Source organism: Eublepharis macularius, chromosome 9, assembly GCF_028583425.1.
Source record: "Eublepharis macularius isolate TG4126 chromosome 9, MPM_Emac_v1.0, whole genome shotgun sequence".
In the NCBI taxonomy this organism is placed as follows: Eukaryota; Metazoa; Chordata; class Lepidosauria; order Squamata; family Eublepharidae; genus Eublepharis; species Eublepharis macularius.
In genome coordinates, this window is record NC_072798.1 from 8,917,852 (window position 1) to 8,943,714 (window position 25,863).

General features: G+C 46.1%; 1 protein-coding gene across 1 annotated transcript in view; it reads right to left on the minus strand.

Annotated features, from left to right (window-relative positions):
- Nucleotides 1-25,863, minus strand: part of PRKCQ (protein kinase C theta) — a 72,792-nt gene that overhangs the window by 35,716 nt on the left and 11,213 nt on the right. Inside the window, exons 2-5 of the mRNA XM_054989193.1 lie at nt 17,480-17,605; nt 6,420-6,619; nt 3,894-3,954; nt 127-289 (exon numbers count right to left, since the gene is read on the minus strand). Of these exons, the coding sequence (XP_054845168.1) occupies nt 127-289; nt 3,894-3,954; nt 6,420-6,619; nt 17,480-17,597 (542 nt within the window). The 5' untranslated portion in view covers nt 17,598-17,605. The remainder of the gene's footprint in view (nt 1-126; nt 290-3,893; nt 3,955-6,419; nt 6,620-17,479; nt 17,606-25,863) is intronic.

Below are 25,863 nucleotides of genomic sequence, written 5' to 3' on the forward strand. Positions count from 1 at the left end.
TTTGGGGAGGGAGGGATGCAAAAAAAGTTGCAAATAAAAGGAGACGGGGCATTGGAAGGAACAAGCCGAGCCAAGCCTCTTCCTCCTTCACAGACCGCAGGCCGACGGAAAACCCAGAGGCCCTACCAGACAAAATCATGACAGACGGAGCAGAACGTGGGCTGGGGGAAGAAGGTGGCGGAGAACTCGTGGCACTTGACGTTGTGGATCTTGGCTTGCTTGATAGCCCCTCGGCGCTGATGCAGAGAGAAGAAGCCTTCCTTTTCACAGTCAATGAATCTGGAAGCATCTGGGCAGAGGAAAGATAGAGTGACGTTGGGTTTGATGAAGAAATCCTGTGGTCAGGGTCTAAGCCAAAATAACGCTATTTAAATCAGCCTGCAAGTTGCCTCGCTCGCATGCCAAAAATAGTAAGGCAAGCTTCCTAAAATGTCTCAGCTGTTAGTGAGATCATCAAATGGTCACCATGCAGGGCTTTTTTTCAGCTGGAACGTGGTGGAACAGACTTCCGGCACCTCTTGAAAATGGTCACATGGCCGGTGGCCCCGCCCCCTGATCTCCAGACAGAGGGGAGCTTAGATTGCCCTCCGCGCCGCTGGAGCGGCACGGAGGGCAATCTAAACTCCCCTCTGTCTGGAGATCAGGGGGCAGGGCCACCGGCCATGTGACCATTTTTGCCGAGGGCAATTTAAACTTTTAAAAACTCCCCGCTTGTTCCAGCTGACCCCAAGTGGTATCATTGTGTGGGCCTGGGAGCATGTGGTACGAGGGGCACCACCTCCCACCAGGAGTTGCCCCCTGTGCTGGCAACCCACTGAGTTCCACCACCTCTTTTCCCAGAAAAAAAGCCCTGTCTCCATGGTATAGCTTTTGGTGGACTATACAATGTGTGTGCGTGCAGGGGCAGGGATTACATGAAAACACACGAAGCTGCCTTATACCGAATCTGACCATCGGTCCATCAAGATCAGTATTGCCTACTCAGGCTGGCAGCTGCTCTCTGGAGTCTCGGGCAGAGGTCTTTCACATCACCTACTGCCTGGTCCTTTTTAACTTGAGATGTCGAGGGTTAAACCTGGTTCAATCCCCAGCATCTCCATTAAAAGGACCAGGCAGTAGGTGGTGTGAAAGACCTCTGCCTGAGACCCCAGAGAGCAGCTGCCAGCCTGAGTAGGCAATACTGACCTTGATAGACTGATTGTCTGATTTAGAGTAATGAATCAAAAGACCCACAACTGTAATAACTAGCAACTTAACATAAAGTCTACAAAGTACAGCACACACTTATGGTGTAAGTTACTAACCACTTTTATGAACAATGTTAATCACAAAGGCCACTAGCCTGTTCCTTTTCAATACAAAATGAACACAAGGATTGCACAAACAGAAAGTCCACACTCCCCTACGGGGAAGACGTCCCAAAATTGTCTCTTAATGAAGCGAGTCACTCCTTTTTACTTAATCACGGTGGTCAAATGATGAACACATTCCAATGACCAGCCCCCAGTCAGGAGATTTCACAAGGAGGACGCCAACCTTGCAGGGAGGATGGAAAGCCGCCGTGCGCTCAACAGGGTGCAAGCTGAACTCCTGTTTCGTATCTTCTTTATCAAGAGCGCTATATACTTGTGGTTGTGTGGTTCCACAAAGCTGCACTCTCTCCTCTAGTTTCGAAATGGATATCAATTGTCAGGTGATTTAGAGTAAGGCAGCTTCATGTGTTCAGGTTACTATGAACTGGTACGCTACTTTATGAGGCAATGATGTGATTTTGCTGATTCTCTTTGGCTCTTTCCTCTAAAGCCACCTTCCCCAATCTTCATCTAGACAGTTTAGGTAGGTTATTTCCTTCCTCAGCTGTTTTTCTGGGTTCATAGACACAGCGTGACTCATGCAGTTTTGCATAAGAAAGCGGAGTTGGACATGCTCTACAGCAGAAAGTCCCAGGATCACAACTGCAGATCTCAACTAGACATTACAGTTGCTTTTTGCTCCCTTTTGCAAACTAGTCCTCTGGGATTGCCTTATGGAGGAGGGGAGGAGGAGGAGGAGGAGGAGGAGGAGGAGGAGGAGAACTTTAACCCTTTCCCTCCCATGCTGGTTTCTTCACTGGAAATTTTCAGCTTGTCACATGCGGCTTGTGATCATTTTCACTTCACTGTTTTGTTTTGCTTTCTTGTCACGGGTTACTGATGCACACAAGTGCCCAGGTGCATGGATTAAAGCATGGCCCAGAAAGGCTGCCATCACGTGATTCTTTGGACGATGTGGAAGAAAATTCGAGTCCAGTAGCACCTTAGAGACCAACAACATTTTCCAAGGTATAAGCTTTCGTGAGTCAAAGCATCGTGAGCTTTGACTTATGGAAACTTAGACAGTGGAAAATGTTATTGGTTTCTAAGGTGCTACTGGACTCGGATTTTGTTCTGCTACAACAGACTATGGGCCAAACTACAAGTGACGAATGACACAGGTTGGACACTTGTCAGCTTCCCTCAAGTTTTGATGGGAAATGTAGGCAGCTTGGCGGAATGTTGGACAAGTGACAGTTGAAAAGTCCATTGGACAGCAGTCAGAGAGCCAAACTGCAAGACCAGGATGCCTACATTTCCCATCAAAACTTGAGGGAAACTGACAAGTGTCCAACCTGTGTCATTTTTCACTTGTAGCTTGGTCCTGTGACTTGCATGATGTTGTTTAATTGATGTGCATTATGTTCTCCTGTGTATTAACAACAACAACCTTGTGCTTATATACTGTTCTTCTGGATAGATTAGTGCCACACTAGGAGGGGTTGCAGAGTCAGTGCTATTATTATCCCCGCAAACAGACACCCTGTGAGGTAGGTGGGGCTGAGGGCTAAACTACACGAGACGCCCAACACATGTCATGCGTCTCATGTATTTTAGCTCAGAGAGAGGTCTGTGACTGACCCAAGGTCACCCAGCTGGCTTCAAGTAGAGGAGTGGGGAATCAAACCCGGTTCTCCAGATTAGAATCCTGATGCTGTTAACCACCACCAAACTGGCTGCTGAGTGTAGTCCTAAACAGAGTTACACCTTTCTAAGTCAATTGAAGTTAAAGTGTTTAGAAGAGTGTACCTCTGGTTAGGATGACTTAAAAAGACTGAAAGCAGAGGGGAAAGGTGGTAGTTATTACATTAACAAAATAATTAGTTGTGGATGACTCAGTAGATAAAGAGTCTGTAAGCCAAGCTGAATAGTACTGCCTAGTTGGGTAGGCAGGAAACCCTTTGAACTGTTACTTTTAAGGGGAGAAGTCTTTAAGGGGAAAAGTGAACTGAAAAAATGCCGTGAATTTCACATGTACGGTGATCTGAATAGTATCTGGAAATGAGAGAAGAATAATTAACTTTCGGATGCCATTCTGTAACAATGAGGTAATTCGGAGCTCTCAAATCCGGAGAGAAATTCAAGTGGCAAAGATGGATATTATTAATCTCCCTAGTGTCCAGTAAAGATTTTTATGTCTGAAATAGACGCTCCTGGTAACACGTAATCTGACTTCATTGAAAAGACACATACTTTAGATTGGAGGCCACTAATGTACTCATCTACCATTGATGCTCCCTCGATTGTCCCTGTATGGGTGAATTAAAGTTCGGAAAGATGAAATACCAAATAAAAAGGAACACTAATGCAAATACTAACTAAAATTATACCATAATGTCAGTCTTTGGGCTTTCTGCTACCATTTTAGTCTTTGAAGACTGAGAAATCTTTTTTTTATTGAACCGAGATTAGTTAAAAGTCCTTCCCATTCCGGATTGATTTTTTTCTCTTGAAATGGATGTGCCCCCAACTCAAGCCTTTGAGATGGGGGGAGCAGACTCCAGACATAGAAACAAATAACGTAATAATAATGTCACTTGCCACTGGTTTCCAGGAAGTATCTTGCATTCATTAGCATTCTGCCCTGGGGCTTCAGTTCTAGCTAAAAAAGAAGAGAGGTTTTTTTGATCGGTTTTGGTTTGGTTTTAAGGGAAGAGTGATTTTGACACAACCAGCAAGCAATCATTTCTGGAAGACCTTAATGGAAAAGGCAAATGATGAACTCATTGGTGATGCACAGAAAAAGAATTTTTTCCCCCTCTGGAGAAGTGAGAATTGTGAAATCTCCAACTAGGAGCAAGCCTGATGCAGCAATGGCAGTAGAATGGAGCCGGTGTGGCTGTGTCCTTATTGTTTTCCATCTGCATGTATTTTTTTCCTTCAGAAACAACATACATGGGGAGATGGATTTAATTTCTAGTGAGATAAAAGGTCATGCACCTGCAGGATACGGCTGCCGGGCCTCCAGGTGTGGTGGGAGATCTCACACTGGCACTCCTAGTTGCTTGTTGCTGTTCTAAGCAGCAGTGGGAGGAAAATAATAATTTTTAAAATGGTGACATTGCTTGTGATTCTATGTCTCTTTTGGGGAAAACTGAAAAGTGGCATTATGTAGCTCTAGGAATTGCCAGAAACTCTATGGTTGTGATTCTATCTCACTTCTGGGGAAAACTCAAAAGTGACATCATGTAGCTCTAGGAATTGTCAGAAACTCTATGGTTTCCCCCAGAAGTGATGTAGAGAAATAGCCAATGTTGCACACCCCATGTCCCCACCCCCAACCATCCCACTGGTTGCTTGGGTCAGTCATACTACAGAAAGACCATTCACGCTAGCAAATTTTAACAAGGGATCCCTAAAAGACAAAGCCAGGGGAAATAGGGACACAGATTTTCCAGGTACAGGGAAAGAAAAGATATCAGGGGAACATGATAGAGCTCTATAAAATTTTGTATGGGATGGACACAGAGAACTTTATTTCTCCCTGCCCCATAATGCTAGAACTCGGACACCCAATGAAGTTGAGGTACAGTAGATTCAAAACTGACAAAAGGAAGGACTTCTTCACTTAAAGTGTGATTGATTTGTGGAACCCACTGCTGCAACGTATAATGACAATCGCTGGTTCATGTGGCTTTAAATAGAGATTTTACAAAGTCATGAAGAAGAAGGACATTAATGGCTGTTAAAAATGGTGGCTTGCTGATTTGGATCAGGACTTCCAGCACATAAAGAGAAGGGACTTCAGCCTCATGCTGGATTCCTGAAATGGCCCTGGAGTGCTACTGGGGAAGACGTTGTGTTCCCCATCAGTTAGGGTTGCCAACTCCAGCCTGGAAAATTTCTGGAGATTTGGGGGTGGTGCCCAAGGAGGGTGGAAGCTAAGGAGGGCACTCAGCAGTGTGATGCCAATAAAAGCGACCCCGGTAGCTGCCATTTCCTCCAGGGGAACTGAGCTTTATAACCTGGAGATCAGTTGTCCTTCTGAAGGAACTCCAGGCTCCATCTGGAGGTTGGCAACCTAGCTGTCAATACATATAGGCCCCTCCCCAGGAGGGGCAAATAGCTTCCCAAAATTGCTTCAGGTTGAGAAAACAACAAGGTGGGTAAGGCTGAAGTCTCTTTTCATCTTGTACTGAGGTCTTGACTAGCGGGAAACTCATAGGTACGTGCGGATAACATAGAATTGGGGAGGGAATGTTATGTGCCTTTGGCCTCATGTTTAGAAGATGAACAGATAGGCAGTAGCATTTTTTGATGTTGTGAGGATCCATGTCCTCTGACTGAGAATGAGTTTTCAAAAACCAATCTAGCAATCTGTGAGATTCAGCACATTTTAGTCCACCAGATCATATCATTATCACTGTAACGGTACAACGGTGAGTGCAGTTTGGCGAAATTCGAGAGAACTGTGATACAATCTACACTGCTGCATTAATTTCTCAATTCGATTTGAGGAGAAAATACCCCACTGAGCCCTCACGTCGTTCAAGCCCTAGGTCACTTGGACGACTGTCGATTATTATCTCATCCTCCCAAAGGGCTTTTCTTTCTAAGCAAAAGCTATTAGGACACCATCTTTCACATTATTATTGAAACCAGGTGTGTTTCAGTCTTGCAGGAACAAGTATTGTCAATGTGATTCATCGCCCACTCGGAGAATTTCAAATAGCTTTTACAGCCACCGTGAAGTATTTCTCATCTAAAACTCAATTTTTCTCTATCTTGTGGTCTGGTGTGTTGATAGCTCAGGGTAACCAAGGAGGTTGGAACAAAGGAAAGAAAACATTTAAAATTATTAAATATATCTAAAAATGTGAATTAGAAACACCTGAAAACTGAATAAATCAAATAGAAATACAAAAGTTAGATTAAAAACATCCTCAATATTGTTCTACATGATATAAGTACTAAAACCTTGTATATATACATAATAAAATCACTAATATACAGGTATAATAGTACATTTCATTGCCATATGTACAGAAACAAAATAATCTCATCCGGGGTCATTCCAAAGCAGTTTAATAAAAATGCGAGCAAGGGTTTCATGACCTCAAAGCTTACCCAGATTTCCGTTTTCCCATTATTCTTTTTACACTTGTCCGCAACTACGTTGAGTTCAACCGTCGTTTCAGACACCATCTCAGCACTCTTGTCCTTCACAATGATGTGCATGACCCGTCCCTTGTGGATGTGTGCATCAAAAGTACTGTTCCAAGGGGGGTACATGGTGGGCTTCTTCTGGAGGTACACCTGGCCATTCTCTAGGATCGAAAACGTTGTTGTTATTTATGATCATGCAATGTTGTATGCCTTGTGCTGTGCTTTTGGTCCTCTGCATTCAAAGGAGTTTATTTATTTATTTATTTATTTCGATTTATACCCCACCCTCCCCACAGATGGACTCAGGGTGGCTAACAACATTAAAAAATACATTAAAATCACAAAAACATAAAATCAATAATAATTTTTTAAAAATCATTAAAATAGTCCAGGAGCAGGCTATTTGAACAAATGTTGGGAGTCCATAAACGGGCATATGAACTGTTGCTCAATTGTATTAAATTGGTGCTTGGCTTGGTTGCTAACTTAATTTTATCAACAGACTGCTTGCTGAATTGTCTTTGTGTGCTTTTAATGCTGCTGTTTTTGATTTAGGCTGCTTTTACATATGTGGGATTCTGACAAGCATGCTGTAGGTTGCCAGTTCTGGGTTGGGGAATTCCTGGAGATTTGGGGACAGTTTGGGGAGAGGAGGGACCTGAGCTGGGTATAATGCCCAGGGCCGGATTGAAGGGGGGGGGCAGGGGAGCAGCTGCCAGCTGCCGGAGCACGCAGGTGGCAGCATGGGCAGCCTTACAGCCCCCTGCGCTGCCTTTCGCCTGCTCCGTGGGACAGGGGGCAGCCGGCTTGCCGCACACCCCCTGTCCTGCAGGGCAGGCAAAGGGCAGAGCAGCCACCCACGTCATTTGCCTGCCCCACAGGAGAGGGGGCAGCTGGCCGCCCCCTGTCCTGTGGGGCAGGCGCATGGTGCGGGCGGCCTCGCATCCCCCCGCGCTGCCTTTTGCGTGCCCTGCAGGACAGGGGGTGCACGGCAAGCCAGCCACCCCCTGTCCCACGGGGCAGGCGAAAGGCAGCACGGGGGGCTGTGAGGCTGCCTGCGCCATTCACCTGCGGGGAGGCGAATGGCGCGGGCAGCTTCCCAGCCCCGCATGCTGCTTCCACCTCCCTGCGTTATGACGTCGTCAAAATGACATCATCACGCTGTACCGGGAGCGCGCGCGTGCGTGGTTGCTCCGGGGCGCCAGCAACCCTAGATCCGGCCCTGATAATGCCATAGAGTCCACCCTCCAAAGCAGCTGTTTTCTCCAGGGGAACTAATCTCTGTCACCTGGAGATCACTTGTAATTCCAGGAGATCTCCAGGCCCACCTGGAGGTCAGCAAACTTATTTATCCAGCCCTATTTCCCACACTCCTCCCCATAACAGCACACCTATTTGGTTCTGCTCTCACACCTCCTAGCATCCTTTCTTGCGCATTTAGCCTCCCAAACAGTAAAATTAAGAGTACAAATGTGTGTGAAGGAAACATATTAAAATTCTAAGTTACACTTAGGACTCAGCAGTAGGGATCCCAGACCCCCGGTGGGGGTGGGGGATCCCCACTCCTCACACCCTGCCCCCACTTATCTGAGCAGTAGGGGGGGCGCACACCTTCCTTGCGCACTCCCCCGCAGCACGGCGCGCTCCCGTTCACCACAGCCTCTGGGATCAGGCACATTTTGGCCCGGATCGGGGCCACTGTGGAGCACGTGAGTGCTCCTGCGCTCTGCAGCGCTCAAAATGGGCCCGATCCATGGCAAACTGGGCCCGTTTTCAGCAGCTGCAGAGTGCAGGAGTGCTCCTGCGCACCGCAGCACCCCAAAATGGGCCTGTTCTGCCGTGGATCGGTCATTAAGGCCACTGGGGAAAGTCCCAGTGGGCTCAAAGATTGAGGAGGCACGCCCCGCCGGGGCCACCCACTGCCACTGTCCTTTTGGGAACAGCCACTGCCATTGAGTAGGAGCAGCGGCCTCTGGAGATGCAATCTGAGCCTCTACAACCATACTTCCTCCTTTCGTGCCCCTCCATTGCCGGGTAGGTGTTGTTGAGGCCTCCGGAGTCCAGCCCTAGTGATAGTCACCTGATGGCTTCTGCAACAAGTGATAATTGTAAATGGGCCAAATGGACACACGGTGCCGCCTTTTATTGGCCAGGACTATAGGTCAGTTCAGATGTGTGCTATCTGCTTTGGCATGCGGCCGCAGAGGCGGTTCAGATATGGAGCCTTGGTTATTCTGCATGCAAAATAGGTGCTCTACCATTGAGCAACATATCTTTCCCCATCAGTAATCAAGCATGACTGGTAACTCTTCACTTACAGTTCTGCAGAAAACGTATTAGTGTCATCAGAGCCCTTTTAGCATCCCATAACAATCAACAAATATCTTGAGGCTCCTTAGACTAACATCATCATCATCATCATCATCATCATCATCATCATCATCATCATCATCATCATCATCATCATGGCTTTTTTTCAGCGGGAACGCGGTGGAACGGAGTTTCAGAACCTCTTGAAAATGGTCACATGGCTGGTGGCCCCACCCCCTGATCTCCAGACAGAGGGGAGTTGAGATTGCCCTCCACACCGGCATGGAGGGCAATCTAAACTCCCCTCTGTCTGGAGATCAGGGGGCGGGACCACCAGCCATGTGACCATTTTCTCCAAGGGCAACCCACTGAGTTCCACCACCTCTTTTCCCAGAAAAAAAGCCCTGATTATTATTATTATTATTATCATCATCATCATTATTATTAACAACAACAACAACATTCAATTTATATACTGCCCTTCAAGGACAACTTAATGCCCACTTAGAGTGGTTTACAAAGTATGTCATTATTATCCCCACAACAATAATCACCCTGTGAGGTGGGTGGGGCTGAGAGAGCTCTGAGAAGCTGTGACTGACCCCAGGTCACCCAGCTGGCTTCAAGTGGAGGAGTGGGGAATCAAACCCGGTTCACCAGATTAGAGTCCTGCGCTCTTAACCATGACACCAAACTGGCTCTCCAGCATGAACTTTCACGGACCGGAGTCCACTTCTTCAGAGACAATGTGAGGCTCCTTATTATGCTGTATGGTTGCCATCTCCAGGTTGGGAAATTAATAATAATAATAACTGCAGTTACAGATTGCTCTTCTAGACAGATGAGTGCCCCACTCAGAACACTCCGTGATATTATTATCCCCTCAATACAGCTGGGGAGCTGGGGCTGAGAGGAGTGGCTTATCTAAGGCCATCTGCAGAGCTCATGGCAGTAGCGGAATTCGAACCAGCAGAGTACTGATTCCCATCCCAACCACAACCACTATGTTATAGCATAAAACTGGTGTAGCTGTAAAGAGTGAGCCCTGGGGAGGAGGAATGTCACAGATGATGTGATGTCGCTTCTGGGCAATCACCTGGGAGTGATGTCACAAGGGTCCCAGGAATTCCCACAGGCTCTATGCTAAAGACCATAAAGATTGCAGGAAGTCCTAGAGCGTAACAGGGGAGGCGAGTTGTTGTGACATCACTTCCAGGTGATTTTCCAGAATTCCCAGTCTCTATGGTAAAGTACATAGAGATTGCAGAAATTCCTAAAGTGTCATGGGCAGGGGGAGGAGTTGTGACATCACTTCTAGGTGATCACTCAGAAGTGATGTCACAGCAGCCATTCCATTATTACCGCTCCACTTTTTCTCCTGCTACTCCATTGATCCAGTACAGGGGGTTATAGGTGTGTGTGTAGGGGAGGAATTTGCTCATCATGGTAAGCCTAAAGCAAATCTATTTGTGCCACAGCTTTTTCCCGATGCCAAGAATGAATTTAGTCCAGTGCTTGGAAGATTAAAGCATCACGAGAAGGCTACGAAGGGCAGGTTTTCCTCCCTGGCTAAGAAGTGACAATCACACAACTTTCATCAAGGAAATGCCACAAAGGCAGGGATCCAGGTGGCTGGTTTGGTGACGGGCAGTCTTGAAAGAGCAAGGTCTTTGAACTTCACAGGGTTCATTGGTGTTCAGAAGCCTTCTTTCAGAAGATAGCTTCAGAAGCACTATCCACCTGCTAGGTTTTATTCCGGGAGCAATTGCTATGCAGTCAGCGGGATTAAAAAAAACGTTAGAAGCCAGGCTTTTGCAGCTATGGGCTACAAAAGAGCATAGAGGTGCACGTACCTTTGAGAACACAGGGACTGCTTTGCTGGAAGTGAACACGGAATATAACATTCTGAGTTTTTAGACTGGAGATTGAGAATGTTTTCATGGAAAAAAAGAGAGAATTTTTTCATGAAGGGTATGGGAGACGCATGGCTTCCCAGGACGGCTGCTAAGACTTGCAAAAATAGAAGCAAAACTGCAGATCTAATCTGGTGGCAGTGGTGGTCTGGGAAAGGAGGAGTTTATTTATTTATCTAATTATCTATCTATTTATTTATTTATAGTCCGCCTTTCTCACTGAGACTCAAGGTGGATTACACAGTGTAAGATTAGTACAGTCAATATCACGAACATTTCCGTAAACAACGCCATAGGGTAAATAGATACAAGTTCACAAAGTCTACAGTCCCTAACCCATCAGCGAAACATCTGAGACTCTCTCCCTACAATACGGCCCTCCTATCTGAGTAAAAAGCCTTTTTGAATAATTCGATTTTGCATCGTTCTGGGGCAGGGAAGGCTTAACTGTTTCTGCCTGTGTTGTCGTCTTGATCTAAATCGGGGAGATAAAAACACGGCCAAGGCTGTTGGTGCAAGAAAGGATAAGAATATTTTATAACTCAGCAAAAAAATTCCCTGCGCCTTTCATCAAATACATAAATGTACTTGTATATTGTATTACAGATTCCCCTGAAGGCCTATTTGGTGACATGCATAGGGATTTTTATAGCTAAGTAATATTTTTTCCTGCTTTTGCACCACTGCCCTTGGTCTTGTTTTTATCTCTCTATGACATTCTGCACTTTATTTTCTCTGTGATTTAAACTAGGGTTGCCAGCTCTGAGTTAGGGAATTCCTGGAGATTTTGGAGGGTGGAGCCTAGGAAGGGTGGAGTTTGGGGCGGGGGCAGATCTCAGTATGGTATAATGCCATATAGACCACCTTCCAAAGAAGCTGTTTTCTTCAGAGGAACTGATCTCTGTCAGCTGGAGATCCGTTGTATTTCTGCGAGATCTCCAGGAACCACCTGGAGGCCGGCAACTCTAAACTGCTCATCCCTAAACCTGAAAATTGGTACGTTTCCTCCTGTTGGCCAAATTGCAGTTGGGAGGGGGCCTGCAGATCAGAAAAGCAGTGAAATCAGTAAGAAAAGCCACTTCCTCAAGTGCTACTTCCCACTCCCGGTTCCTGAGGCTACCAACTCTTGCCTGGTACATTCCTGGAGATTTGGGGGCAGTTCTGTAGTGGAGGGTATTTGGGGAAAGATTTCTCCTAGAATCTATGGTATACCATAGAGTTTGTCCTCTAAAACTGCCATCTCCTCCAGAAGAACTGATCTCTGTAGTCTGGAATTACAACTTATCTCCAGACCAGAGATGGGCACAAACTGAAATACGAACCAAAATTAAGCATGAACCAGGCTGGTTCGTGGTTCGCGAACTGTGGTTCGTCAGATCCCATTTCTGATGAACCGCCATGAACTTTAGGCTGGTTCGTTTGGTTCATTTTTTGGTTCGTGACTGCATACAGCCTGGTGCCAATCAATCAGTTTCCTAGGCAACAGGGGATGGACTTCCTGCAGACCTTCTGCTGACCCAGAAGTTACCTTCTGCTGGCCCGGAAGTGATTATTTTCTGACCCGGATGTGACATTTTCACGAACCAAATGAACCGGTTCGCAAACCAGGGGCAGGTTTGTGAAAGTTCGTGGTTTGTGAAATTTGACGAACCATGAACCGCATGGTTCGGGTTTTTTCTGGTTCGTGCCCATCTCTACTCCAGACAACACAGATCAGTTCCCCTGGAGAAAATGGCTGCTTTGGAGGGTGGATTCTATGGCATTATTCCCCATTATGGTCTCTCCCCTCCCCAATCTCCATCCCCAAATTTCCTGGAATTTCCAAATTTGGAGTTGGCAATCCTCTCCCACCAGTTGCCAGTTCCTGCCTGGCAACTCTAGTTCAGGGACTGTGCAACCTCATTGGTCCCAAGGTTCAGATCTCCAAAGAGGTGCCTTGTGAATTAAATCAAACATATTTTCTTACATATTTGAACATCTTTAGAAGTGTTTGCAAAGTTCTTTTAATTTCTGGAACCTGGATGGAACCAAAGTGATTTCTGTGTGTGTGTCGGGGTGTGTGTGAGAATAAAAAAAACACTGTAAAACAAAGCTGTTTTCAATAAAAATAACCCAAGTGAAAAGGAAATGAAAAAGCCCATTTTAGTTCAGCTCTGAACATCTTGTAGAGAGTCAGCCCTTTGGGGATGTTGACAAAACTGTTGCAAGCAGCCTGGAGACCAAAGCATGGGGCAAGGTGTAAACAGAAATAAATGCATAATCCAGAAGCAGCAAGTTCCTTTATTTCATTTTAAATTGCCTGAAGATGTAGTAACATTCCCTTAAACAGATGCAACCAGATTCACTGGATGACCCCATGTTCTACTATCATGGAGTAAAAAAACCCTTTCAATTCACTGTCTCTTATGAACCTCTTATTATACCAACAATAGCAATGACAATAATAACAGCTGCGCTTAGACAGATTCAGAGCAGTTAACAAAGTCAGTGTATTATAAACCCCACAACACAGCTGGAGAACTGGGCTGAGAGGAGTGGGTTATCCAAGGCCACCTGCTGAGCTCATGGCAGTAGCGAGAGTCAAACTAATAGAGTGCAGATTTGCAGCCCAACCACTCACCTAAGCCACCTGCTGAGCTCATGGCAGTAGTGGGAGTCGAACTAGCAGAGTGCTGATTTGCAACCCAACCACTTACCCAAGGCCACCTGTTGAGCTCATGGCAGTAGTGGGAGTCGAACTAGCATAGTGCTTATTTGCAGTCCAACCACTTACCCATGGCCACCTGTTGAGCTCATGTCAGTAGTGGGAGTCGAACTAGCATAGTGCTTATTTGCAGCTCAACTACTCACCCAAGGCCACCTGCTGAGTTCATGGCAGTAGTGGAAGTTGAACCAGCAGCGTAGAATGCTGATTCGCAGCCCAACTACTTATCCATGACCACCTGCTGAGCTCATGGCAGTAGTGGGAGTCAAACTAGGGGTGCCAGCTCCAAGCTGGGAAATTCCTGGAAATCTAGGGGTGAAACCTGGAAAAACCTGGAGAAAGTGGGGTTTGGGGAGGGAAAGGACTTTGGCATGGCATAATTCCAGAGAGTCCACCCCCCAAAGTAGCCATTTTCTCCAGGTGAACTGATCTCTGTGGCCTGGAGACCAGTTGTAATTCTGGGAGATCTCCAGCCACTACCTGGAGGCTGGCAACCCTAAGTCAAATTCTAACTCTAACAGAGAAGGCACAGCAGCTATTGAAGTCTTGGTGTGTTCATGTGTTCCCTGGAGGGTACTCAGGTCGAGTGATAATAAACAGCTGTTGGTGGTCCCTGGCCCCAAGGAAGCTTGCCTGGCCTCAACCAGGACCAGGGCCTTCTCGGTCCTGGCACCCACCTGGTGGAACTCTCTGTTGGTCGAAACTAGGACCCAGCAGGATTTATTATCTTTCCACTGAGTCTGCAAGACAAAGATGTTCCACCAGGCATGTGGTTGAGGTCGGGGCTGGGTGGACTACTTTTTTAGCCAGTCTCCTATTGAGTGGAGAATACAGCCCCCTCCTCCCGACTGTCTGCCAACCCACCACACAGACATGCCATCACCCATACCATAGGGTTTTTTAGATTGGGTTTCACAGGGGTCATTTCGTAGGAAAAGAGCTGCAGGAACTCATTAGCATAACTCATTCGCATAACTCATTGGCACATGCCATGCACCTTGACATCACCAGAAGTGTGTCATTGGCATAACTGATTTGCATATGCCGCACACCCCTGACCTCACCTATCCTGGCTGTTTTGGACCCAATCCTGGCCATTCAGGGCCAAAATTGGGCCCAAAATGGCAAAAAGGGGCTGAAAATGGCTGAAAAGTGGCCCAAAATGGTCAGAATTGGGCCACTGCTGAGTGGGAGAGTGATCCACCACCTGTAAGAAGCCCAATCCAGGCTGTTTTGGGACCAATCCTTGCCAAAATGGACCCAAAATGGCCAAAAATCAGGTGGGCGGGGCTACCTGACATGTGACCTCTTTGGAGAACTACCGGAACTGCATTCCTTCATGTTCCCCCTCAAAATGAGCCCTGGTGCTTCAGCATATGCTCTTAAAAGTTGTTGCCTCTTGTACAGATTTTCATGATTTTATGATTTTAATGTAATGCAATGTATGTTTTTTAATGTAATTAATATATTTCAATGCATTCTTGACTGTTGTTAGTGCTCTGAGCCTGCATGTGGGGAGAGCAGGTTACAAAAGTAATGAAATGAAACAAAATAAATAAATAAATGTGGCTGTAAATCAAAGGAAACCCAAAGCACATTTGAATTGGCCCCGAGTCTCAGTACAGAAGGAAGAAACACCTCCAGCAGGGTTCCCAACCCCTAGTGGGGCCTGGATTCCCCTTGGAATTATAGCCAATCCCCAGATGACAGAGATCAGTTGCACTGGAGAAAATGGCAGCGTCAGAGGGCAAAATATACAGTAGGTAGGGTTACCAGGCGCCCGCCAGTGGTGGGCAAACTCCCGGGGATTTGCCCCTTTATCCGCCGATCGCGGAGGGAGGGGGCAAACTCCCGGAGCATGCCTGCCACTGGCATGCACCTCAGGAGCATGCCCTGTGCGCGCATTCCCACCCCTCGCGCTGGCTGTGGGAGCATCCCTGCGCTCCCATTTGGCCCCACCTACAGAAGTGACGTCACCACCAGAGGGTAACTTCCAGGCCCCTATCCTCCCGCTGAGAGGATAGAGGGACCTGGCAACCCTAATGGTAGACCACAGATTCTAGGTGAAATCCCTTCCCCAAACCCCCCTCCACAGGCACTGCCCCTCAATCTCCAGGGATTTCCCAGGCTGGAGTTGGCTACCTTAATTTAGTCCATAAGGGCAATATGATCTTCTCAAGATTCTTAGTATTTTCCTGACAGGACATTACGGGATGTATGTGGGTGTGTGAAGTACATTGCAGTCACTCACTGACCTTTCACTGCATGACTAAATGCTTTCCTGCATTTACTGCGGACTTATTTTTAGCTCGCCAGCCCTTTTGGACTGCAATTTCATTTTCTGTTTTTTTAAGTCAACAACAGCCTGGAAAAAATACGCTGTGGTGTCTTCCACAGCTTCCTCAGTAAAAACACCTGACTGCATTCACATGTGGGTCACACAAAGGTGCAGTAAGAGTAACCAGTTGGGAACAGCATCCATGTGATCCAGTACAGCACCACTTGCTCCACAGCTACCTTCTCATCTCTGCTTCTCCCCAGTCACACCTGGGCATTGTGCAGCACTCCATCCCTGCCAACAGGCCCATCGAAAAAATGCCCTGTCCCTTTAAGAGAGGCTTGATGTGTAGAAATGGGCATCACCTGGCAAACAATATCCCATTAAGCCACTATTAAAGGGTCAGGGGATTTTTCTCCCAGTAGTTGGCAACTCTACTGCCTGAAATTCCGTTAAAGCACTTTTTTTGTTTCTAAAGACTTGCTGTAGGGCTAAATCACAGCTGAGTAAAGAAATAAGGGGGAAAAGAAGAATCTCTTGACAGGATTGGATGTATGTGGCCGATGAGCGGAGCTTTGCGCCGCCATTTTGAAGGAGGAACTTTTCTGCCCCTTTCTTGCGATGGTCATGAGGAAAGTCCAAATGGACTCTCTGTCCACTGTCATCCCACCATTTCCTTTTTACTTTGGATAATATGACTTTATTCTTTCTCCCTAGCAATGAGGGGAAATAATCAGGAACCAGATGAGTTGCGCAAAGATTGGGTATGATGTCGTCCAGACACTTCCCTTTAGCGTGAGGGCCTCCTGTCCTCCAAGTGGGGAAAATCCTCCCCGTGGAAACAGCGTCTGTCTTAGGTTGGACGTCTTTGTCATCCAACAATGCTCTTTTGTAATTATTTACTTCCTGAGTTTTCTTGTTCCACACAGGAAAACCCAAGTGGTGGATATTTACTGCAGCTCTCTATCCAATGATATGGGGACCCTACCTCAGTCACCTTTTAAAATGAGAAGCATTTGTTCATCTCCTGACAACTGGTGGGAAGGTTTGGGTTGTGACAACTGGTGGGAAGGTTTGGGTTGTGGGTGGGATGTGGTGGGGCTGCAACACTCTCTGTGGCATTATGTCACATCTGCTAAAAACCAAAAGTGACATAGGGTAGTTTGAAGAATCACTAGGAAATGCTATGGCAAAACTAACTTGGGTAAACCATAGAGTTTCCAGCAATTCCTAGAGCTACCATATGCCACTCCTCAGTTTTTACCAGAAGTGACTTAGCGCCATACATGGTCTTGCTTTTAGAAAAATCTGCTGCTGCATCTCGGAGTGGATCCCCCACTCTTATTTGGGAGCTTAGCAGCCCTACACCCATGGGAAGAAATAATGGGGAAAATATGGGGAACGCAAATCTTCCACCAACAGCTTGAGGAAGGCAAATTTGTACAGGACCAAAAGAGAAAGACACTCTGTGCCCTTTCTTTGTCTTGGCTGATATCTTATAATTTTGGCTTAGAAAAGAACAGAGGGAAAGAAGCCACACCTAATTCAGTGAGATGTGCTGTTGGAGATGCATTCTATATAGGATCAAGCTTTATCCCTCCCCCCAGGACCTCCCACTTTGGCTAGCTTACACCCTTCCTCAATAAAGGAAGCCATCGTCTTCAGTTTGCAAGACCTGAGCAAGGCTGTTAATGATACGACATCTTGGCGGTCATTAATTCATAGGTTTTCCGTAAGTTGAAAGCTACTTCATGGCACATAACACACACAGCTTACATCCATGCCCAGAAGCACACGCGTGCTCAGACACGCTTACCAGCTTCCACTGCTTCTTTGACCATTACAGCGCAGTATGGATCGATCACGTCGCCTTGCGAAGGCAGGTAGGGACCGCTGTCAAAGTTCGACAACCCGATCCGAAGAAAGGGAGACATGGTCGGCTCTGTGTCGAGCAGAAAGCGGATGTTATTAGGCACTTTCTAAAAATGCCCTGCTTTGCTTTATCATTCCCGGCAAGCCCAAGAATTCAGACCAGAACATTTTATCCCGCCTGACACCACTTCCTCTTTTTGCCTCCCAACCTGCTGAATTTGCAGAAATTGGCCACATAGCTGTGCTTGGGGACTCCCTGTGATATCACTAGGCCATGTCGCTTGATTTGTCGGCTCAGCTGCTCTGCTAGAAGACCCAGCATTCTCCCAGCAATAACATCACACTGACTTTGCTCAATGGAAAAGACCTGCTGGCTGGAAAAGGCATGAAATGAGATACTGGTCAGTGCAGGCTGGGAAAGGCATTTGCCTTGGTGAACTCTTAAAAAAAAGTTAACACAGAGCCTCGCTACAAGTGACATCTTACACACGAACGGCACTTGATCATTTTCGCAAGTCTTTCTGGGAATTGAAGTCCCTCTCCCCCACCCCTTTTCTTTCTGTTCCTTCCCCTCTCTGTTAGAATGCCTGCCTGAAGAGACGGAGAAAGACTACGACAGCAGCTTTTGCAAATCGTCTTGCTGGGGGGTGGGGGATGCTCTGGAGAAAGCTGACATGTCGGTGAAGTCCTAGTGTCCTTTCAGTGATCTTTGGGGGCAGGCAGCTGTGACTTTGCTAATCGTCTTGCTGGGGGGGAGATGCTCTGGAGAAAGCTGAGAAAGTCGCAGCTGCCCACCGCCAAAGATCATTGAGAGCAGGCTTGTGACTGGAGGAGCGATTTGCAAAAGCAGGCTTTCTCCGTCTCTTCAGGCAGCCATTCTAACAGAGAGGGGAAGGAACAGAAGGAAAAGGGGTGGGGGAGAGGGACTTCAATTCCCAGAAAGACTTGCGAAAATGATCAAGTGCCGTTCGCGTGTAAGATGTCACTTGTAGCGAGGCTCACAGAAGTCACAAATGGCTCTCAAAGGGAAGAAGGAAAAAAGCAGAGTCACTTCTGCTTACAGATGACACTGCAAACCACTGCTAGGAAGCCGGTTCAGTTCAACGTGATGCCGTTTAGAGTGTTATTTATATCCCAGATGGAAATGAAGCCAGCCAGCTGGCAGCCTTGCTTTAAAAATTAAAAACAAGAGATCAGCTCTTCTCCAAACTTCAAGGAGGAAATCAGCATATTCACAGCAAGCTGACCAATCAAGAAGCACTCCCAGGGCATTCAAAGATTCTTGACCTCTCTGTGGTCCAACATTCATCTCAAAGGTACCTTTTCTTTCCAGGCCAAGCACTAGTTTTTTAAAAAAGTCTGCCAACATGAAGGAAGAAGTCTGCTTTGCACAGCACTGATTGGTTGCTCCCTGTGATATTACTAAACTTTCCTCCCAACCTCCAGAGCAGTGTTGAATAAAAAAAAAAATTAAGGGACAACTGAATGGATACATTACTTGATATTTGTGCAGTGCTTTTAACTTTTTTTTAAAAAGGCAATTTGCCTGAAGCAGGGGGTGCGTGGCTGGGTTATTTTTTTAACTTCAAGCAGGTTACAAAATATAAAAATCAAATTCAAACCAATTGGAAAGAGCTAGGATTACAGAAATGGAAAACAATGCAAACAAAAAAAATTTCGCACAGCAATAAAAATGGTCAAAGGCGCGACATACTGGAACGCAGAAAGTGAACTACAAACTCAGAAGACGATGCAGTAAAAGGAAGGGGATACAGACAATAAACTTTGTAACAGACGACATTCCTAGCTCTTATAAAAGCAACCTCTGAAGCTGTTGTATTATGGTTATGGTGTTCAAGTCCCAACTATAGCAGGAAACTTCCTTCCCTGGAACTTGGGTGCCCACATAGAGTTTTGGTGGGATCCTAGAGTGTCACACCAATGTTCTGATGTCACTTCCAGGTTTGCACCAGAAGTGATGTGGCATTGTGACAATGCCCATTTTGCATGTTCTAATCCACTACAACTCCTGTTGGATGCCAGCACTTAGGAGGACCCCTATTTTGGGTAGGAAGGTGGCATACAAATGTTCCATTTCCTAACGAATGAATGAATAACTATAGTTCTACTCCCTTTTAAAAATGTTCTCTGAAACATGGCTGTTTTCACACTGCTTACCGGCCACGAAACAAAATTGCGCCAGGAAGACGCTGTCGTTCCGAGAGCTCGGTGCAATGTTCCTTGGCCGGTAAGCAGTGTGAAAATGGTCCATGTCTGTTTTGCATCATCTGAGAAATGATAGAAGTGTGGGGGCCTTTCTGACCTCCTCAGGCAGGCTGTTCCACAAAGTGGGAGCTACTAGAGAAGAAAAGCCGAAGGTTGAGCTAGCATTCAAGTATTTCTTTATTTCAACCGTTCCGTTTATTCCACCCAATTCTTTAAGCTGCTTGAGGTGGTGCACAAATATGTATTGCAATAAATACAAATCAATCAACCAGACAATCCTCCTAGCAGCACTGAAGTACTAAAACGATAAAACCAGGAATTAATGTTGTTGTCAACTTCCAGGTGGGGCAAAGTGTTCTTCCAGAATTACAACTAATCTCCGAACTATGGAGATCAGGTCCTCTGGTGGAAATGGTGGCTTTGGAGGGCAGTTTCTATGCCGTCACGTCCCTGCTGAGCTCCTTTCCTACTCAAACTCTGCCCTTCCCAGGGTCCACCTTCAAATCTCTAGGAATTTCCCAACTGGAGTTGGTTTCAGGTGGGTAGCCGTGTTGGTCTGTAATCAGGGGTCATTTCATAGAAAAAGAGCTGGAGGAACTCATTAGCATAACTCATTAGCATATGCCACACCCCTTGCCAGCACCAGAAGTGTGTCATTAGCATAACCGATTTGCATATACCAACCCCTGATGTCACCTATCCTTGCTGTTTTGGACCCAATCCTGGCCATTCAGGGCCCAAAATGGGAAAAAGGGGATGAAAATGGCCAAAAAGGGGCCCAAAATGGTTGGGATCGGGCCGCTGCTGAGCGGGAGAGTGATCCACCACCCATCAGACGCCCGATCCGGGCTGTTTCGGCCCCAATCCAGGCTGAAACGGGCCCAAAATGGCTGAGAGTCAGGTGGGTGGGGCTACCTGTCATGTGACCTCTTTGGGGAACTGACGGAACTGCGTTCCTGCACGTTCCCCCTCAAAATGAGCCCTGTCTGTAATAGAAGAGCAAGATTTGGGTCCAGTGGCACCTTAACAACTAACTAGATTTCCTGGGTACGAGCTTTTGAGAAGCGGAGCTCCCTTCGTCAGGAAAGGAGCTCTGATTCTTGAAAGCTCATACCCTGGAAATCTAGTTGGTCTTTAAGGTGCTACTCTCCAACTGGAGTTGGCAGCCCCATCAATTAAGAATGTTGAAATGTAGTTTAGTTTGTAACAGAGAAAGCCCAAAATCCATAAAGTCATCTCGAAACAGAGTTGCCCGATCTCCTTACCCTCCCGGTGAGAGGGGGGGGGGGAACCTGGTGCTTACCTTTTCGCCGCTCCCATCATGCTCCTTGTGCCAGCGAGGGCACACACATGCGGGCCTGATTTTTGGCCCACTTGGGGTCCAAACTGGCCCGCTGCAAAGCACGGGCGAGCTCTTGGGGTGGCGTGATGACATCACTCCCAGGAAGTGACATCATTGCACCATCCTAGGAACATGACTGGGAGGCCCATTTCCGGACCTCCCCCCCCCATCTAGGTAAGTGGTGATGGGGTGCGGAGGGTAAAAGCAGGAGATTCCCTGCCCCCTCTGGAGGAACGGGATCCCTCTTTCGAAAGGATACCTTCAGCTTAGCTTTCCTGCGACGTATATTGCCCTGAATCGGCCTTCTCTTCAGGATTTTGCAGACACTTTGAGCTGTGTCTTATGTAGGCTTGTCATTGCTTGTGGTCCTCACATCCCCACAAACAGCTGAGCATTTATGCAAAATCCAGGCCCCACTTCTAGGGTGCTAACTTTTCAACTAGTCTCTGTGCTGCGTCTTTAACCACACATCGATCTACGGATATGAACACCTCACGCCCCTTATCTCTACGCTGTGAAGCGCATCACCTGCCTCTATCGGCAGACCAAAGTGAAAGGAGTGAGCCACGCTGGGGTTTTCGAGTGAGTTGGCAAACTGACCCCCCCCACTTCCCGAAGTCTCGGCAGCCTCAACTACTTCTTCTCCCCTTCTTTAAGGTTGCCTGCTCTCCCAGAAGCAGCCGCTTGTCTGTGCCTTGAAAAGAGGGTGGTTTATTGTAATTTCTGTGGTATCGCTTTGTACAGTAACAAAAGGGACACAGGTGATGTTTTTGCTGCCACAAACAGAAAACCACTGAGTCAGAGGGGCATTTCCTGCCCTAACTCTACGCAAGGTTAAAAACATGAGCTGCCTAAGCTAGAAGAGTTCAAGCACTTGAAAGTTAATGCTTCACCTCAATTCTAATGGGAGAACGTTGAATGTTTTATAAACAAAGGCCAAAGTGGCAAGAAATTTCACCGGCCCAAAGACAAATCCCCTTCCAAACTAGTCATGAGTGATGACTCTGAGCTTTTCAGCACATCCCACCCCCCGCCCCCCACCTTTGGTTCTGGCCCCCCACTGCTTCCAGTTCAGCATGCATTTTTTTGCCTTTAGTTTTTGAGTTTTTTGGTTTTCTCTCATTTCCCCCCCCAGTTCTTTAAGACCACTTTTACCTCGATTTTTTTCTGGAAGTCAATTTTAAATCAATTTCTCCTTGTGCATAATGTTTCTTTTGATTTTGTTTGTCTCACCCAGTTTTTGATGACTGGACAATACATTCATTATTGTCAGACCACACCCCGTCCTTCTTCCCCCACCCCCTTCCTGGTTTTGATTTGATCTTTTAAAATAATTAATTTCCTATTGATAGATTGATCTACCATTGTAAGCAGGGCTTTTTTTCTGGGGAATGAGGTGGTGGAACTCAGTGGTAGAACTCAAGACTGCACAATGACCTCACTTTGGGTCAGCTGGAACAGGGGGGGGGAGTTTTTTAAAGTTTAAATTTCCCTCAGCAAAAATGGTCACATGGCCGGTGGCCCCGCCACCTGATCTCCAGACAGAGGGGAGTTTAGATTGCCCTCCGTGCCGCTTGGTGGTGCGGAGGGCAATCTAAGCTCCCCTCTGTCTGGAGATCAGGGGGTGGGGCCACTGGCCATGTGACCATTTTTAAGAGGTGCCGGAACTCTGTTCCTGCAATCCCACTGAAAAAAAGCCCTGATTGTAAGAATAGGTGCAGCAGGTTCTCTGAATTTCCAGCTTTCATTTTAAAAAAGTAAGTCTCTAGCCTCTCCCTTAAAGGAAAAAGCACATCTCTGCAATAGAAAGGGCAGAGACTTACCTTTTTTCAGTTTCACATCAGTTTCACATCAATAGATCACCCTAACGTTGTAATAAAAGATGCAGCATGTTCTCTGAATTCCCAGCTTTCATTTTTTTAAAAAGCAACTCTCTAGTCCCTTCCATTGAGGAGATATTCCTTTCCTTTTATTTCTCCACAAGTGCCCTGGAAACATATCACAGGGCACCTGTTACTTGGGACACAACCTAAGCACAACCGCTTCGATCAGTGGATAAATGTTTACTGGTGGTCTCTGGCCCTAAGGAAGCCCATCTCGCTTCAACCAAGGCCAGGGCCTTTTCAGTCCTGGCCCCATCCTGGTGGAACGCTCTGTCAATGGAGACCCAGGCCCAGCGGGACATATTATTGTTCCGCCGGGCTTGTAAGACAGAGCTGTTCCGCCAGGCGTTCGGTGGTTGAACGGGGTGGTGCCATGTCGGCCTCCCACCTTTGGGGGAGGGGCTTATCCCCACCATTGCACTTTAATGTACTTGGTTAATTTATTTTATTATTGCTTATTGTATGTTGATTTTAGAATTATTGTTTTCTTGTTATTATTGATTTTAACTGCCCAGAGCCCTTGAGGATGGGCGGTTTATAAATCAAAATCAAAATCAAAATCAAAATCAAAATCAAAATCAAAATCAAAATCAAAATCAAAATCAAAATAATAATAATAATAATAATAATTCAAAGTGTCAGAAGGGAGGGGAGAGAGAGACAGACTGAGACCCTTTGTTCTGTTGCTATTGTGACCATATAAATAGGACGCTAGATTGTCCAGAAGTAATTGCAATGGTCGAATGAGACTGCTTGTTATGCTCGCTATGTTTTGCCTGTGAAGAAGCCTTTGGTGCGAAACGGGACTGGACCCCTTACATGCCTGCGAACCCCGTAGGCAGTGTACATTATTCATGAGAAGACTTCTACAACTTCTACAACTTGGAAACCACATACTTGTGGCAAAATTTTGCATCATTATGGACTGTTAAGTTTCTGCTTCCAAGCATCTCATTATATGCATTGTCTGTAGGAACTCTGCGACTTTTTACCACCGCTGATATTTGGTGTACATGAAATAAGATAATTTGTAGGATGGAATGGTTTGCACTGAGCACTTCAGCACTTTAAATATATGAAATTGTGATATTTGTGGCTATTGTATATTCCTGAGGGCTTTTTGTACTTCTTGATTAGGAATGCAACAGGATTTCCTTGTGTGTGTGTGTGTGTGTGTGTGTGTGTGTGAGTGAGTGAGTGAGTGAGTGAGTGTCCGGGTGTGTGTGTCTAATGTTCAATTTATTTTGTTTCTTGGAAAACAAAATTTCCCAAGCATAATTATGATTATCAGTTTTTTATGCTCCCCTTCCTTCAAGAAGCTCTCCCCTCCCTTTGTCTTTGCAACAACCTTGAGAGGTTGGTTATGATCAAGGACTGTAACTAGGTCAAATTCACCCATGGAACAGTGTAGACTAGAAGCCTGGTCTAATTGCCCAACTGCTACTGGCTGTCTGCTCAAGTCAACCTGGGATTCCATCGGTTACTAGTCAGGTGTGCTTCTAGAGGTTTATCAGACACCATCACAAATGACAGTATGTTGCACATGAACAGCAAGAACCACAGAGGTTTAATGAGAAGACACAATAGCTGTGGTTAGGGTTGCCAGATTGCAACCCAGAGAATTCCCCTGCACTGCTGATTCAGGAGAAGCAGATACTGCTGTCTCCTAATACTCAGCTGGTAAGCACACCACCCCGCTGTCAAGAGAACTGCTGAATTATCTGTGTGCAATGCAGCTGCAGACAGCTTGCGATGCACCCTTTCCTGTATAATCCCACGATGCTTGCAGCAGTTGCAGTCAGGCCACACTTCTGCAAACTTTTGAAATTGAAGAGAAAACATGATAATTTATAAAATTATGCATGGGATGTAGACAGTGGATAGAGAGAATTCTTTCTTCCTCCCGTGTAGCATTAGAGAATCTGCCCCTTGAAAGTGATGGGCAGTGGATGTTTGAGTGTCAAAAAGAAGGGTCTCTTTACTCAAAGAGTAACTAACTTGTGGAATTCACTGCCATGGGATGTAGCCATTAATGCCTGTCTATTAATTTTGGTTGGCTTTAAAGGGGATTAGACCAGCGGTTCCCAGCCTTTTTGGTATGGTGACCTACAAGTCCAAATTTCTTGGTATGGTGACCAACTTAAAAAAATAGCATGCAGCAATATAAAAAACTACAAAAATCTGGGGCCCACTTTCACTGGTATTACGGCCCACAGGTTGGGAAATGCTCTGTTTTCGCTGTGAGATCAAGTACTGTGGGCTCCTTTGACTTGCCAATTTGCATTTCTTTGAGGTGTGAGAAAGTCTCAAGATCTACATTTCAGTTAATGGAGGTGGGGGAAACTAGGATCCTTTTAGCAGTTGTGGAGGAACTGATATCAAATGCTTGAATGTATTCACGTGGAGCAAATTGAAGTGTGACTGTGCCAGCGAGCACATGGAAAGTTGGAGGGGGGGGACACATGAAATGAGATTCACTTGAGCATCCCCAGGTACTTAGTAACGTGTTGTCTAACGTCAGTCCTAGAATTGCTTATGTTTTGGCATTTCTTCAATTTTGCTTATTGCTTATGTTTTGGCATTTCTTCAATTTTGTATCAAATTTTTGCTAATGCTGTGTCTTTGAAAACTTGCATTTATTTATCCTATGGCATTATTTATTGAAGTGTCCTTGATACTAACTGTGTTAGTAATCCGCCTTGAGTATCAGTGAGAAAGGCGGATTATAAATGACATAAATAAACAAACAATAAATAAATACATTAACACACAAACGGTGTGAAATCAATGGGCTTAGACTGGAGTAACTCTGTTTAGGATTGCACTGAAACTTGCCTTACACCGTATCAAACTCTTGCTCCATCAGCCAGAAATTGG